The sequence below is a fragment of the Opisthorchis viverrini genome (assembly GCF_000715545.1).
Source record: "Opisthorchis viverrini unplaced genomic scaffold opera_v5_124, whole genome shotgun sequence".
NCBI lineage: Eukaryota > Metazoa > Platyhelminthes > Trematoda > Opisthorchiida > Opisthorchiidae > Opisthorchis > Opisthorchis viverrini.
Genome location: NW_008751781.1, coordinates 206737 through 222145, shown reverse-complemented (window position 1 = coordinate 222145; position 15409 = coordinate 206737). Strand labels below are relative to the sequence as shown.

The 15409-nt window shown below is 45.0% G+C and overlaps 2 protein-coding genes across 2 annotated transcripts in view; one reads left to right on the top strand and one right to left on the bottom strand.

Moving 5' to 3' along the window:
* The window catches only part of T265_13966 (hypothetical protein), a gene marked incomplete at both ends in the record, with an annotated part of 48944 nt that overhangs the window by 29511 nt on the left and 4024 nt on the right, over positions 1–15409 (bottom strand). The window contains 6 exons of the mRNA XM_009171396.1: positions 677–1048; positions 3411–3593; positions 4398–4568; positions 8298–8441; positions 9891–9983; positions 13532–13780. Coding sequence (XP_009169660.1) covers positions 677–1048; positions 3411–3593; positions 4398–4568; positions 8298–8441; positions 9891–9983; positions 13532–13780 — 1212 coding nt within the window. The remainder of the gene's footprint in view (positions 1–676; positions 1049–3410; positions 3594–4397; positions 4569–8297; positions 8442–9890; positions 9984–13531; positions 13781–15409) is intronic.
* Positions 6710–15146, top strand: T265_13967 (hypothetical protein; the record flags this gene model as incomplete). Its single annotated transcript, XM_009171397.1, has 4 exons — positions 6710–6886; positions 7572–7640; positions 12793–13266; positions 14865–15146. Coding segments are annotated over 4 exons (1002 nt in total), but the record flags the coding sequence as incomplete, so codon positions are not given.

The following is a 15409-nucleotide window of genomic DNA, read 5'->3' as shown; positions in this document are numbered from 1 at the left end:
TGTGGCATGAGAGTATTGTTAGTTGTGTAGGTCATGGTTGTACGAGGGCTGGGATACTGCCAGGGCACCCACACCTAGACAGGAGGACGATTAGGGTCCTCAACCAAAGCCTTTGGCTCAAAAGCCTAACCGCAAGGCAGCGGTGTTTGGCGGGGAAATGCAAATGCATTACCTTTTCTACGGAACAAGTCGCCACACATGTTCCAACCCCCAACCTGGAGGGCCAGGAGACTGTGTTCGTCAGACCTCTAACCATTGACCAACCTGGTATGAGAGACTGCGAGTGTCGCGCGGACACCCCCAGTATAGCTCGTCTCCTCTCCGAGGTACACAAACCGCCACACTACGGTAAGGTGCAGTCTCTTCTTGACGAATAGACTGTCACTTATCACTTGATTTTCGTATGACTACGGTAAGGTGCAGTCTCTTCTTGACGAATAGACTGTCACTTTTCACTTGATTGTATTTTCGTATGACCCATAACCGACTGATTTTTACTCACTCAGACGGCTCAGTTCGTATGTCAATTAAAGTATGGCTCGCGATTTGCTGGTCTGATTGGTTCGGTACAGTGTATAACATCAGTATGGTTATCGCAAGACGAGTGTTCATGAAGTATCAACCGAATGACTCTATGACTATTTCGACTAATCGAGGTAGGCCGAAAACAACATACCTGAGCTGAGTAAGCGGACAATTTCCAAGTCAACGTTTCCGTGTGGTTACCAAAAGATGCGGTAGCTCGAAGCAAAACATTTGGCATTCTGCTGAACACCAAAGGCGCGTCAATTTGTACACGAACTGCATAGCCCGACTGTTCAAACTGCAGGGCTGGATCCTTGTTCCAATCTAGGTTTGTGTAGCGTACTCGTAGCAAACGAGCTCCCCCCGATTGCGAGGCATTTGGGTCCTGAAGTTCGGTCACGGGCTTCCAACACCAGCCATCTAGCGGATGAACTTGTCCAAATTCGTCTTTAAGCACTAGGTCCACGTGATAGTCACCCGGTAACATGTTTGTCAACTCGAACTGCATAGTGGAAGGTTTGTTCTTGAAAAAAATGTGGGAAACAAAAACAGGAATATTGGGTAGGATGAATGGTACATCATCTGACGAGTGTTATCAAGGTAGCAAGAAACGGTGGATTTACGAATGAATGAGGAGTCAGGAGTCAGTGCAGTCCGAATTGATATCAATCACGGAAAGAACGATAACCAGATCGAGTCACTGGAGATGAGAAAGAAACCCATGGTTGATGTTAAGCTTGTAGAAGCTTTTCAGTAGAAGCTACTGGGTCCTTAGTAAACAGGTTCATGTAAGTGCTAAAAATGGCGTTTAACTCAACATAATGATCTGCAAAATAGGTAACCAAATATTCGAATATTCTCGTTACGCACGGGAAACCAGCTCGCGGAATTCTAGTACTGCATAAGAACTAGCGAATTCGCTCTTCCACTTTATCCGATTCGGAAGGCTCGTCTAATTACGGAAACGGTCTTGAACCCCATCACGTATTAGTTGAACAAATGGATGAGACAGGTGTTGAGTGCGCCGAATCCGGAGTAAAACGTACTCAAACAACATTACCAACGCTTAGCCTCTGTCTTCGTGCTCTTTTATTGAAGCTAGTTCCTGCGTTGGAATGAGGCGCCGGCAGATTAAAGTCTGCACACTCGGTCGTCGGCTGCAAAGACCGTGTATACATTGATCCTCTGGATCCCTCGGTAGGGTTCGTAATGATTGGCTGGAAAAAATTATTGAAGGTATTACTTGTACATCGTTAAGACGCAGCTTAGGGATCAGATACTAGGTATTCTCCCGAAGAAAGCCCTAAATCGCGCTGCGATTTCCATCAAAGCAAAAGGATGAAGGTGAGTGTCAGGCGGTAAGATGTGACTGACGGCTATTGGTCATTTCGGTTACAAAGTACCAAAAGCAATGGTACATATCAGCCCCAACAACCTAGACGCACGACACTACACTCCGAATCTGCTGGCCATAATGCTGGTACCGTTAGCTGCTTTGGAGGTCCCGCTGAGTTACACGTAGACTGGCGATGTAACGCCGAATAAAAGACAGCACTACTTATATTGCACTTCAACAAAAGCCAATAAACTTATCACATGATGGGAATTAAGACTAAGGACTTGTGATGTACATTTCTCCCTAAAACCCTACATCTCATACTAACCCCGTAGAGGACTGTGATAGAATGAGCCAACACAAACCTTGTGCTTCTGATCGATAAATATCGGACGACTACCTCGGAAAGCTAGCTCAGATGAAGCAAATACATTGATCTCTGTAACAAGAAAGTACATCCATGAAGAGTTTAAGACACCACCCTCCACTAGCCACGACGGATATGCAGCCCCTCATAACCCCCGAAACGGTCATCTTTCAATTACCCACCTCCTTGGGCCACTAAACCCTGCAAGGAATACTGTGGCCCGTGGTCAAACTACTCGGCTACTGAATCTTAACACGATCGAAAGTTAGACATGAATGATAATTTCTTCAGGAGTGTTGCTTTGTCACAGGTGTCAATTGATTGTGGTGTAGGACAAAGTAAGCAGAAGCTGCGGATTTTCTGTACACTCCGGGGAGCTCCTAGATCATCATAATCATCGACAGCATGACATGAGTGTTCTACAACGATGCTTCACTGCCGTAGGAGCTCCTAGAACACAAATAGTATGAAGCTGATTCGATTAAAACAGTACTGAGGAACGGGGTTGTGAATAATTTCAACATTGTCCTGATAATTTATTTCTCTGCAGATACTAATGGCGAAAAAGTAGAAACCAGTGAACTATAGCGTCGCTCATACAGATTTAGCATAGATCAGTCAAAAAATCATGTTTCAGCGCACCAAGGAAGGCAACGAACGCGTTGAAGACAGACGATTATTACAACTGGACTGAGATGACGAGAAACCGGCCTTTTGTTGTCTCTGAGCGTACGCAACAGTTTGGTGTAATCCCACCCCCACCCTCTTTGTGTTCTGACATTAGGCTTTGCATGTGTGTGAGAAGCAAAATTGATGCACCTCTCTGTTTGACAAATCAACACGAAGGTAGGACAACTCGTTTGTCAAAAGCTATGTATCGCTTTTCGGATAACCTTGAGCTCCGTGACCTAACATATCACCGGCGTACAGGTGAAAACATGGAAAGGAATAACACGATAACAAACCATACTGGTGCTAGGCATTTGATGTGCTCTCATGAGTGTCGAAGATAACTGAATGAACACCAAATAAGCGTAATCCTAACACTCGTATAAGTATGGTCCACGTATTCGTAACTTGCAGGACGGTGGGATATGAGTCCAACATAGACCGTAAACTGTAAGTGACATGATTCAGTAGGGGGAAAACCTACTGTCGTCAGTGAAAACAATATCCGCCTACCTGAGTGTCCATAAGTGGGCTGTAGCGCACCTCATTCTGGCCAGCAGTCCTGAAACGTGCGACAAGCTGTCCCAGTTTGGAGGAACTGTCCGCTGTAATTGCGAGCAAATGAACCCGACCAGTTACATTGGCGCGGAACTGAGTGAATACCAAATCCAAAATCGGTCGGTTAGAAAGATGAACCTGTGGGGGTATAGAGGGAGGCTAGAGTCGGACAAATTTCAACAAGACGAATTGAGAATCGGCTTCCCTAAATCTCACCACTACCGATATGATGTGAATGGTGGCCGTGGTGTTCACGTTACTAACTGCGACTCAACCCGAGGGATTAATCAAGGCCCAACTAATGCCGATGAAACCGAACCTGAAAAGAGAAAACCGAGGACGAACTCTATTCGCCACCCTTTTGGTGTCCGCACCACCTCGAAAAACAAACAGAGAAAAGGCATCCAGTAACCCTCTGGCGCGTATTCACTCAAACAAGATTTTTATCAACAAAGAACTGTCGGAAATTTTGGACCCACTGATTCAAGAGCATTTGCAACTACTTCCCGTTTTTCACCTTATACGATGATAAGTCATTGTTAGATGGATCTAAGACAAAAAGGCTTCGTATTTCGATCCAAACAGCTTCTAGTAAATTGGCAAGCACAACACACCTCTCAAACGAAGACATCCAGTTGTTGACATATAGCTGTCAAACAACTCTAAGGAAGGAACAAGACTGATATATTGTCAGGTTCCCCATATTTATAGAGGAGTTATCCAAAAAACGGATGAACTGGAAGCATAGACGCACGGCGTTTCAAACCCTGAGTTGTTTTGACCTATTGGATCGTTAAATTCGAATGAACATTAAAACGGAAACTAGTCAAAAGATTATGGGTGAAGGCCTACCTTATGACGCAGAAGAACTAACTTTCAATTCCATCAAACAATAAAAAACCTCGAACAGGATAATAAGGTGTATAGCAATAGGAAACATACGGAATGTGAATCCGGAGCAAAGTGTAGTCGTCGGTCCCCAAGACGGATATCTGCAGTTAGTTCGTAGTGACCAGGGACGTAATAGCCACAGAAACGCATTGTTTGATGGTCGAAAGCCACCGCGTCTTGTCTAGTTCCTGTATGTTTGTCTGCTACAACGATGGAGGTTGTCTATGGGGAAGGGAGTTAGAGCCAACAGACTTGAATGGGCAAAATTAGCAATGTAATGCGCAGGTCCATGCCACATGGTGATATGATCTACTGAAAGATTTTCGACTCAAAACTCGAAGCAGGCTAGCAAAATACACTTAGGTGTTTTCAAGCTTGAAAACATCATTCATAAACGAGAGATTCAGCTGGGTTCCAGGTAAGTCTACCGGAAAACCAAATTTGTTTGTAAATGAGTGTATTTCACTAATTTCAGGCAATTTGGGTTCAAGCAGAGCATATGATGACGGCAACTCGGTCGTGGGTTGTCGAAGAATTTTCAATCATGTATCACGTCGATCTAAGCTAGCTGCCTTCTTCATTGCTTTATCCGCAAGACTACTCATCTATGTCATCAATGCTGGGATATTGATGGATAGAAGTAAGGAATATTCATTAAGCAGATACTATCCGAGACCAAAACCAAGAATTCACAGTAGTATGCCTGTGAGGAAATGATTTACAAGCACAAAAAACCGTAATCAACCCGTGGAATCGTCACTTCCGTAGAGATTTTATTCCAGCAATTTCAGCTCGAAGCCCTGTGAGACGTTTTGTCGTGCTGTAACTACGTGTTTTAACTCTCCACATCCACTTTAAACTAGCCACCTAACGGTGTTCTCAATCATGAACATTCACAACCCTGTTTATTCGACATTTTGGAATACACCACAAGATAGACATGGAGATTAGATCTGATGTTGATTCATCCTGTTTTTACTACTCGCGAGTTTTGTCAGTAGTGCCGTTTTGTTTCCATGTTGACCGCCCTCTCCCGTTCTATTGCCTCAGCCCAACGTTGACTCTAATCAATATTCAAGTGCGGATGCCGAGATGTTCATCTCTTGTAAGTCTTTCGTTTAACTTTGTGTCTACTCTGACTATTCGGAGTGCAAACTCCATGACAGAACAGATGGGTCGGCAGTTGAACCTGCGGACATTGGATAGCGGCAGAGGACGCTGCCCACCAGATCAATTCAGTTCCTCTGGCAGCAAACATTTATTTATACCTTCGTATTACTTCAAACCGTGTTGAATCCAACCTAAATGAGAACGCTTCAAACACAATAAAGTTATGCTTCGTGTCCGAATAGTCATTGTTCGGTGCAGAATTCGCCCAAGACCACACAGTTCTCAGCCAAGAGAAAATAGGGAGAAGAACTTTATCAGCTTGTGGATCAAGCACACTGGCATACTGACTCGGACTCCGGTGATGGGAAATCACAGCGTCGAGGTGTTTCGACAAGACACCCGAATAATTCACATCTACCGACTTATCGACCACTGAATTTTGTTCAATTGGATTGATCGGGTTGTAGTCCCGATCTTCAACGGAAAATCCATGAGACAGCAGGGAACAAATAAATACCAGCCGTTTACCGGCAGCCGGATGAACCCACAATTGCTATCTCGATACAGAGGAACACAATTAGAACGCCTCCGAATTCCACACGCACTTTACCAGACGTCTCGTGACACATGGTGTGATGTAGCCCGCAGCGTCGGGTTACCAAAAACTGAAAAGTGCCGAAAACGCATCTTTCATCCGTTATTGTACTTCACGACCAACTGCTTGCTTATCTGAGCTCTTGAAGAAAGGATGAGTGATCATCCAAGTTCTGATTCTGGAACCTGTACACCGTTGGCCAGTGGGTGCTCTTGAATGTTTTTCACTGATATTAACACTGACGTTCCTAGCAGCTTGGTCCGGCAGTCTTCGAGTGCTTGACTCAACTTAATGAAAGGTGCGTGAGTGGCTTCCGAAGAAGCGCACTGCTGATGAGTCCAAAAGGATGAAACAGCTAAACGGTGCTCCCCGAATTTTCAGTATAGGTTGGCTTCACTGACGGAATGAAATTTACCGAATCCACTCACATCACTATCAACTGTAAAACAACTACTTCTATCCGCAATTTTATTCAAATAAATTGGTGAGCAGACACTTTTGCGTATCCTCCAAACTTCACTATTCTGCCTCGGGGTAGGAAAGGAGATGGAAGGGCCTCTGTTTTTTTCTTGTTGGTCAGCCGGTCTTTCATCCACAAACCCCCTACCAAAGCACAGTGATTTCAGCAGTTACAGTTCCGTTCAGATGATGGCCCAAGTGGTTAGAGCGCGAACTTACTGACCGGAAGGCCCGCGGTTCGAACCCGGCCTGTGCCTCTCGACTTCCCCTGTCTGGGCTTGCGCAACTTGGCAGTATCCCAGCCCTCGTGCCTCCTTCGTGTGGCATGGCAACTAGGCACCAAAGGGGAGCTACAGCTGGACAATTTACTTATATTGTTATATTCAGATGATGAGAATAACGGAATGAGAGCCATGTGTTGGAGACGGCAGCCTACTCAGTTCACTGGAGTCGAATGAGTCTGTTTGACCAGTATGGCGAGGATGGAGAGCTAAGCATTGAAAGAAATTGATAAGACTTAAGAGCACCAATGGCTGAGTGACACCCATATATGTCATCGTCACTACTCATTGGTTTCTCTGGCCCCACAGTCCCCATCCTTGGAGACGACAATTACCAAAGTGACTGAGTTGGCTTGTAAAGTTTTTCATGCTTCGTTGCCGGATCATGGGCGGATCACCCCTAGGTCGTCCCCATCCTGCACTGGGCTGGGTGAAGAGAGCTCTATGAGGCAAACGGTCCTCTGACATACGAAGCACATGGCACAATTGCCTATTGACTCTCACGCTAGGTTGGCTCCGCAAATGTCGGAGGTTAGCAAACGCTGCCCTGGCCTTCGCCATTCAGGAAGTGGCTTCGTTTTTCGCCAAACCACCGGGACTTACAAAGCTTCCCAGGTAGACGAACTTATCTACACCTGAAAGTATGAGGTTCGGATTCGATATCATTCATTATTGCAACAGAACCTCACATCTTAAAGGTGGAGAGCGCATCCTGAACTGCGCAGCAGATTTGTTGAGGTTATTTACAGCAGTTTGCATTTTTGAATTATCCGATCCAAGAAGAGCAATATGGACGACGTACTCGATGCCCATGAGCGAACGCTTCGGGAACATTTCGATCCACAAGATGTTAGAGGAAGGTAATGTTAAAGCAGAATATCAATTAGAAATTGAAGAGAAATGGCGAGAGAGGATATCCTTGTGTGAAACTAGTGGATTACTGAACTCAGGAGTCTATCGTAGACACGGATGCGTCCACGAGAGAAGGTACATAAAGTCTTTATAGGGGACAAGAATTTGGAAGAAACACTCTTCGTCACCAGACTGCCAGTTTCTGACGATCAACGGAGCCAGAAGAAGGTCTGGAATCGAGAAGAACGGAGAGTGCTGGGCGCTGGAAGGAGTGGTGCAGTCCCAACACTTGCCGCAAGGTGACGATATGGTCGATGCAACCCAGGTTAGAGTTAAACCAATCTTGATTTTCACAAATCTGATTCTTCCAGCTCAATGGTTAAACTGACGTACTATGCTCCGAAAAAAAACCGAGTAGTTGACTTTTTACAGACAGCCTTATGATCACCTCCACAGTCAGCATCACTCATGTAATACACCCCTCTGGCGCGTCCCATTAGCACACGATAACTCGATTCGCTAAGCCAGTGTCAGTTGCTAGGGGTGTCCAGGAAAAGAACAAAGGGATTAGCACACGAGTTCATTCCACGAGATAAAAGCAAATGAGAGAAGACCGTCTATGTTGTATCAAACATGTGACTTAGTTTAGCTTACATCAAGGGCTCCGGAACCCAGCTTTTCTACCGCCTCAACACGACCACAGAGCGCTAAATGACTGGGCTGAAGTGTTGGCAAGCGCTGTGAGCCGGGGGTCAGCTCAACAACATGGGTGGAGAACAGCACATTGTTCGCCTCTACCTGGAGAGAGGAAGAAACCATATACTACAACAGACACCCAAAAGCGTGTCAACTTAGAAGGAACAGTCAAATGACAAAAACAACCGAAATTTGGGTGGTAATCTGAAAACAAGTGACAAGTAATCGAGCGAATAGCGCGTCAGCGAACTAGCACCCCTGGGAACATGCTATGACCCTTGACAGAAAAAGCCAAAGCCCCTTCATAAAGCAAGTCACAATACTAGATCACAATATAGTCAACAACCGCCTAACCAGATGAATGACCTGCAAACCGAATAATGATGAGCAAAATGCGAATTCACAGTGGATAACATTGCCCCGCAGAAACGATTTCCAGTCCATAATTGGACTGAGTGGGTTTGGACAGTGGGCGTTGTGCTGATTGATGTTAGGGTGGAGGACTCGATTAAAATATATCATTATTATCGACAGTATAAACTGAAAGTCAGACTAATTTGAACGTCCCAACAAGAGGCATTTTGGAACATCGGAGTAAGGTACAATATGGTATGGAAGTATTTTTGTGTGTAAAATGGACACAGCAGTTAGACGTTGTTTTCTTTTATCGAGACTGGATGACCAAACAGACTATCCTGATCAGCGTTCAACATCTGAACGACCTGAAATCCGGTCACCTATTGCACGCTTTGCAGCTGGCTACCAGCCACTCGATAATTACACTCGTATCTTCCGCAGTAAAGGCGTCATACTTGGGAAGACACTAGTCTTGTACGGATAAGGCCAAACAGACCATAGATTGCTTGTAACGAATTCGAGGTGTTAATGACCGATAAGCAATTGGTTGTTGATCAGGTGGCTGCTGATCAGTTCGCCGAGCTTGGCAAACGTTTCGTCACCATTATCATTGCGCATTACACGTACGCACGCACACATTACAAACCGATAAGCAAGTCTGTCACAAGAGAGTGAACTACAACTTCTGTAAATGTAGTGGAACTATTGGGAACCAGCCACGACAAAAAAAACCAACAATCTATACTAGTACCGTGTAAAATCACGTTCTTTTAATTTTGTCTTTTCCCCTTTCCACGTTATCATTTCTGAAACAACATATGAATAGATTGAAAAGTTAGGGACTGGCTTTCCAGCTGGGAGTGCCCGTGCGGAACTCAAACACAAGTCGTCGAAACGGTGGTCGGCAGTTTTATCGGTCAGGCCAATAAATCTGAGATATGACAAAGGTCACTTTTCCGCCAGAATTAATGCTGAAGCTAAACTCGAGTAGACCAAGGCACGGCAGGTGCGCACATATCCTAAGGGTTTTCACAGCAATAGATCAGAGAATCAAGAGTTCAAAAAGACACAAACCATCAAATTAAGGGAGGCTTCACAGGTTTGACCAACGGAACTCAAACCGGGAACAGGATATTTTAGTTTCACAAATGTATCAGCCCTGAAAAAGTCTTTTTTAGGGAAGAGAACGCTCACTCTGATTGTATACTGGCGGGGTTTGATAAATCCGGGCTGGTAAAACCCGTTCGAATCGCTCAGAAGCGGTTCTGCTCGGTCGCCGAAATAGACCTACGGAAAAGAAAGACAATGATGAATAACTTTTAAAAGTAGGTACTGCTTGTGAGATCACAACTAGACGTATCAATTATTCTAGAAATGCGTAAACTTGACCCAATGCATGTTCAACTTCATCTTTTAACCTATAAAAAAATGCGCAAAACACTAAATTCTCCTGTGTAGTTTGGTTGTGCTCAATACCTCCCACCAATCTGACTGTTTTCGGATGCCACAGCAATTCGAAGAATTGGGACTGCGTAATGGGATATCTAGGATTCACGGAAGCAGGAGGACGAAGAAGATAAGAACCGAATCAAACGGTACTTCACGCACAAAGTAACCATGTGGTTGGATAGAACACAAAACAACTGACACCGACAGGTGATCTAGGCTGAGACACCGACAAAGCAAAAGTGGACCGAAAGCAGGGATTTTTCAGCTAGGCGCTAATGTTTTCATTATCAGTGCGCGGCGGAAAGTGCCTACCTGAAGTCCTAAACTTCAAATGGCCTTGTGGATTGCACCTGGTTGTGTACAGAACAACAAATTGAAATTCTGTGTGAGAATGACCAATCTCTCCAAGACAAGGAGGGCTAGACTAGTCAGAAACTCGGTTGAGTCCGTCTAGCGACTGCAGATGCAGCAAATCACTGTGCATAATTAGTGTCATGTCAATTGACCTTCTTGTGTTCCGTACACTGAGTATAATCCATTAGACAACATGTAAATGAACTTCTTGGCATTTCATAAAATGTAAAGCTTTTGCGGAACTGATCGGAAATCCTCACATTCAGCCTTCCCTCAGTTCGGCAAGTACAGTAATAGAAAGACATACATAGAAAAGACAATGCGAAGGTCGGGTTTATCCAGATTCAAAAGGCAAAGGTGCCCAGGTTGACGCAGAATGATCCTGACAAACTACAGTGAGGGGCTGTATCCTCTGTATCCTTTAAATGGCCGTTTCTGATCAATGTTGACAGGCACTCATTACACACCAGTAGAGCCAAGGAACTGCTTAAATGAACTTTGGAGAGCACTGCTAAGCAAAAGAAGAACAAGAATGTGTAATTTACGGGACACTAGGCTCCACACTAACCACTAAACCGACCAACCACGGTGACCTGTAAAGCACAATATACCATCTTCCTGGCTCGCCAGAGGCGTCCAGCAAACATGTCTCTATAGTTTGACGTACCATGTTGGACTCAACATCACCATAGCAACGATTCAACTATTCCAGCAGGCGACTCAGTCAAGAAGGAAATATCTGCATCTAGTATATCGGACACAGCACTGATAATCACATCTCAACATGAACTGGAGTTTCCATGATGTTTCATAAAGGTGGTATCAAGCACCGGATCGATTGCCAGACGGTCATCCTTCCGTTGAAATTCAACAACGAGAGATTTGATTCTATGAGTGAAGCCAACCTACGCCTGAAAGCCGAGAAGTACAACCATGGTTGCGAATCTCCAACAGTGTGCATCTGAAGAAACTCTAGGGAGATACGCTAACAGATTAAGACCATACCGTTCGGTTACACGTCTTAGACCACAGTGCGACTAACTCGCATGTAGGCGGAACATACACAGCATCATCGAACCATAAGTAGCCTGTTCAGAAAGGAAAGCACCTCACAGTGTGCATGAGCATTTCACCTGATACCAGAGGAAAATACGATGTGGATTCCGTGAATGAGGGATAAGTGGCGTTATATCCAGTCTAAGTGTGATTTAATCGCACTGCTGATCAGTCAGTCGTGGTTCAACGGTGTGATCTTCAACTAGTTGCCGGGATGTCACGGGTTCGAATCGCCGTACGCGTTGGTCAGGTGCGCACTGCCAACGATTCCCAACAAGGATTAAATAGCTGCAAACAGCTTCCCGGCTTTCCAGTAGTGATCCACTTCGCTGCAAACTGGAATTGGAATTTCAAAGTATCATAATAACATCGAAATGCACTTGCATGTTTTTTTTATGAACAACGGTAGGTGAGACGCTAAGAAGCTGCAGGTCTACACAACTGCAAAGTCGGGATAAGCAAGCAGACATCATACGATACCATTGGTTTTCCCGTGAGGCTGAGCACGCCGAATCTACGGAATACTCGAAAGAACCCTCAATGTAAGGTACCGCCAGATGTGACTTTGTCCTGTATCTACATTTCATTGTGTGCTGCGGAAGCAATTACGCAGAATTTTGGACGACTTGTGCGTATGTTTTGCACCGCGTGAAGTGAGAACAACAGTTAGCGCAATCAATTGGAAAATGTTTAGGACCGATTGGGAAGTCATCGTTTCAGAGAGGTTTGGTGAACAATAAAGCCACCGGTTGTTCACCAAATTTGAGACGTGTGAAGTACGGTTCCACGACCATTTCGTTGAAAACACTAACAGAGGAATGCTGCAAGGACTCTCAATGAGGATGAGCTCGATGCAGATGGGATATCATGGATCCTAAGGATACTTTTATCACAATCTCAAGTGCGAACGGTGATGAGTAGAACCACACCAAGTTGTCCATGACGAAAGATGTATACCGATACTACTGAAATACGGATGCTGGGTCACGCGAGGTAGAACCGCTAAGCTAAGAGGTACAAAAAACGCTATGTGGCTGGTATCCAATGAATGAGAGAAATCAAGTGAGAAAACCAGGCAGCCCATAATAAGTTGTGCGGAAAATCACGAATTTGCATCAAGAGCTGAAAGTACCATGTAGGAATTCACTGGAATTACATTGAAACTCCTAGTGGTGGTTCGACAAGAATGAGGATATCAGTTTGGGGTTACGTTTCCAGCATCGACGAAAATTCCTAGGCCATGGACAACTGGGGTCAACCTGAGGAGAAAGAGACTGTGGAGAGCAATTGGGCTGAAGCACAAATATCGGACCAGACAGGTATTCGTATTACTGGGCCTCCATACTGGATTACTGCCAATCGTAATCGTTCAGCTGTAGCACCCTTTCGGTGCCTACTGCCATGCCCTGAGGAGAAAGAGACTGTGGAGAGCAATTGGGCTGAAGCACAAATATCGGACCAGACAGGTATTCGTATTACTGGGCCTCCATACTGGATTACTGCCAATCGTAATCGTTCAGCTGTAGCACCCTTTCGGTGCCTAACTGCCATGCCACTCGAAATTTGCACGGGGGCTGGGATACTGCCAGGTTACCCAAGTCTAGACAGGGGAAATCGAGAGGCAGAGGTCCGGTTCGAACCACGGACCTTCCGGTCAGTAGATTCGTGCTCTAACCACTTGGGCTATCTCGTCCCTATTTACTGCCAATATGTGGCTACTGTCGCACACAAACCTCTGCTCGGTGTTTCCAGTGAGAGTTAAATGCAAAGTGAAAACGAAATATGAGCTACTATACAAAAGTATGGCAATTTCATCCTAAAGGCTGATACTTCGGTTGTAACGCTTGGCTCAACTCCATGAGTCGGGGACAAGAAAGACGTAAAAGAAAGTGTATATGGGAAACTCTAAGCAACGAAAAAGCTAATACTTACCCTAAGTACCGAGAAGGATCCAATTTATTACCTACATCACTTACCTTTGCACCTGGAAGCGGCGTATCATCTGGCCAAACAACCCTGCCAGCCGGCAGTTCGAACGCCTCTGCGTGAAAGGTTGACTGACCCAGATCCAAGTCCGCATGTTCCACTGCCACCGAAACAATCATCGGTGAGAACGAAACAGATACGGACGGTTTGTTTGTGGACATTGAATAATGCGGAAATATGGCGTACTTTCCACCAGGCAAACGGTCGAACGAAAAGTGACCAGTATTGTCAGTTTTGGTCTACAAGATCAAAACGGAAGATATTTATATTAGGACGGAGAGCCCACACAGTCACCGATCTTTCTTGTCACTTGATCGATTGAAAATTATGCGATGTACGGCTGTAGATGTGTTACATAGAGTAGTGTTCTGCTCAGATTCAGGATTGCACTGGAATTCGACCTGCAAGCTTGATGTTCAACTATTATCCCGGACAAGCGTATGTCCCACGTCCAATGTGCGACAAAAACATTCGAAAAAGTATGCACATTAGCGGAAGGTGAAACATGGTAATCTACCTTTGATCGCTGGTCTAAAAATGGAACTTGAGTGGAAGCCAGAAAAAAATCCTACCATACAATGGAAGGGCCAAACAGATTTTTCGAATCTCTATGACGTTATCTCCACAAGTCACCTTCAAGTGCCAAGCTAATGCATGTGTTTCTTGTCAAGTGATTGATATCCTTTTCGTCTTAAGCCCCACCGTTTTCATGGTTTTCTGTGCAAATAAAACCAACCAATCAATATCAATAAAGAAGTTCTGAACGAGTTGTAGCACAAAGACCAATGGCACGTTGGTCCTATACATCGGTAATTTTGTTTTTGTTCCCAGGCAACAAAACTCCCTAAGTTGATGTGCAGATGACTTCAAGTGTAATTTCTTTAAGGCCAACCCGTTTTCATCACTACCTTGGAGTTTAACATCAACAAATATTAACTAGTCTTTATAGTTCCCATTAAACTGAGTCAAAGCTTCGGAAATATCGACATCATCTGGAAAGGCTCAAATAATGCTCCCCATATATCACCGATACTGAAGTAGTTACATTGCTATTTGCCGATAAAGGGTGTTTCCTGGAGAGATTGCCCATCAATAGAACCGTTTCTGTGGAGGGTCCTCATTTGGATGGATCGATGTATTGTTCGGAACACCATCGACAGATGCAACTGCGACTGTTGGTTGGCTATTAGCATCGGTTATCACCTACGTGTGTGAAGTTATTATTAGATCAATCAGCTTCAACAGGTGTAGGATTATTCCGATACCTGAGCAGTCATGAAGACGGGTTAAGCAGCCCTCTTCAAAGAAGGCGGGAAATCCCAGGTGACCCACGTGACAAAGCTTATTGGTACTATGTGGGACGAAGAGAAAGTGCCTGCAGAATGGGGCAAGTCGACAGTTATCCCCGTCTTCAAAAAGGGTAGGCGGACGCTGTGTAAAAACCACCGTGGCATCAGCCTGTTAGCTGTGGCATCGAAGGTGCTCTCTGGCCTTATCCTTCGAAGGTTGGCTGAACCAAGCTTGACTGAAAATCAAGCTGGGTTCCGTCCTGTAAGATGTTGCATCGATCATATTTTCACCCTCCGACAGATTCTGGAACAGTGACACTGCTTCCAGCAACCAACAATGGTTGTTTTTCTTGATCTAAAAGCGGCCTTTGAATCTGTGGACCGCCAAGCAATATGACAGTGTCTGTGAAGTAAACGTGTCCCCCATAAATTCTTGACCCTCCTTAAGGCGCTGTACGCCAACTCCCGCGGCCGTGTAAAGGTCTACGGGAAGCTTTCTCCTGAGTTCACCACATCAAGTGGTGTCCGACAGGGTTGTCCTCTTTCACCTTTCCTCTTCAACTTCGTCATCGATACGAT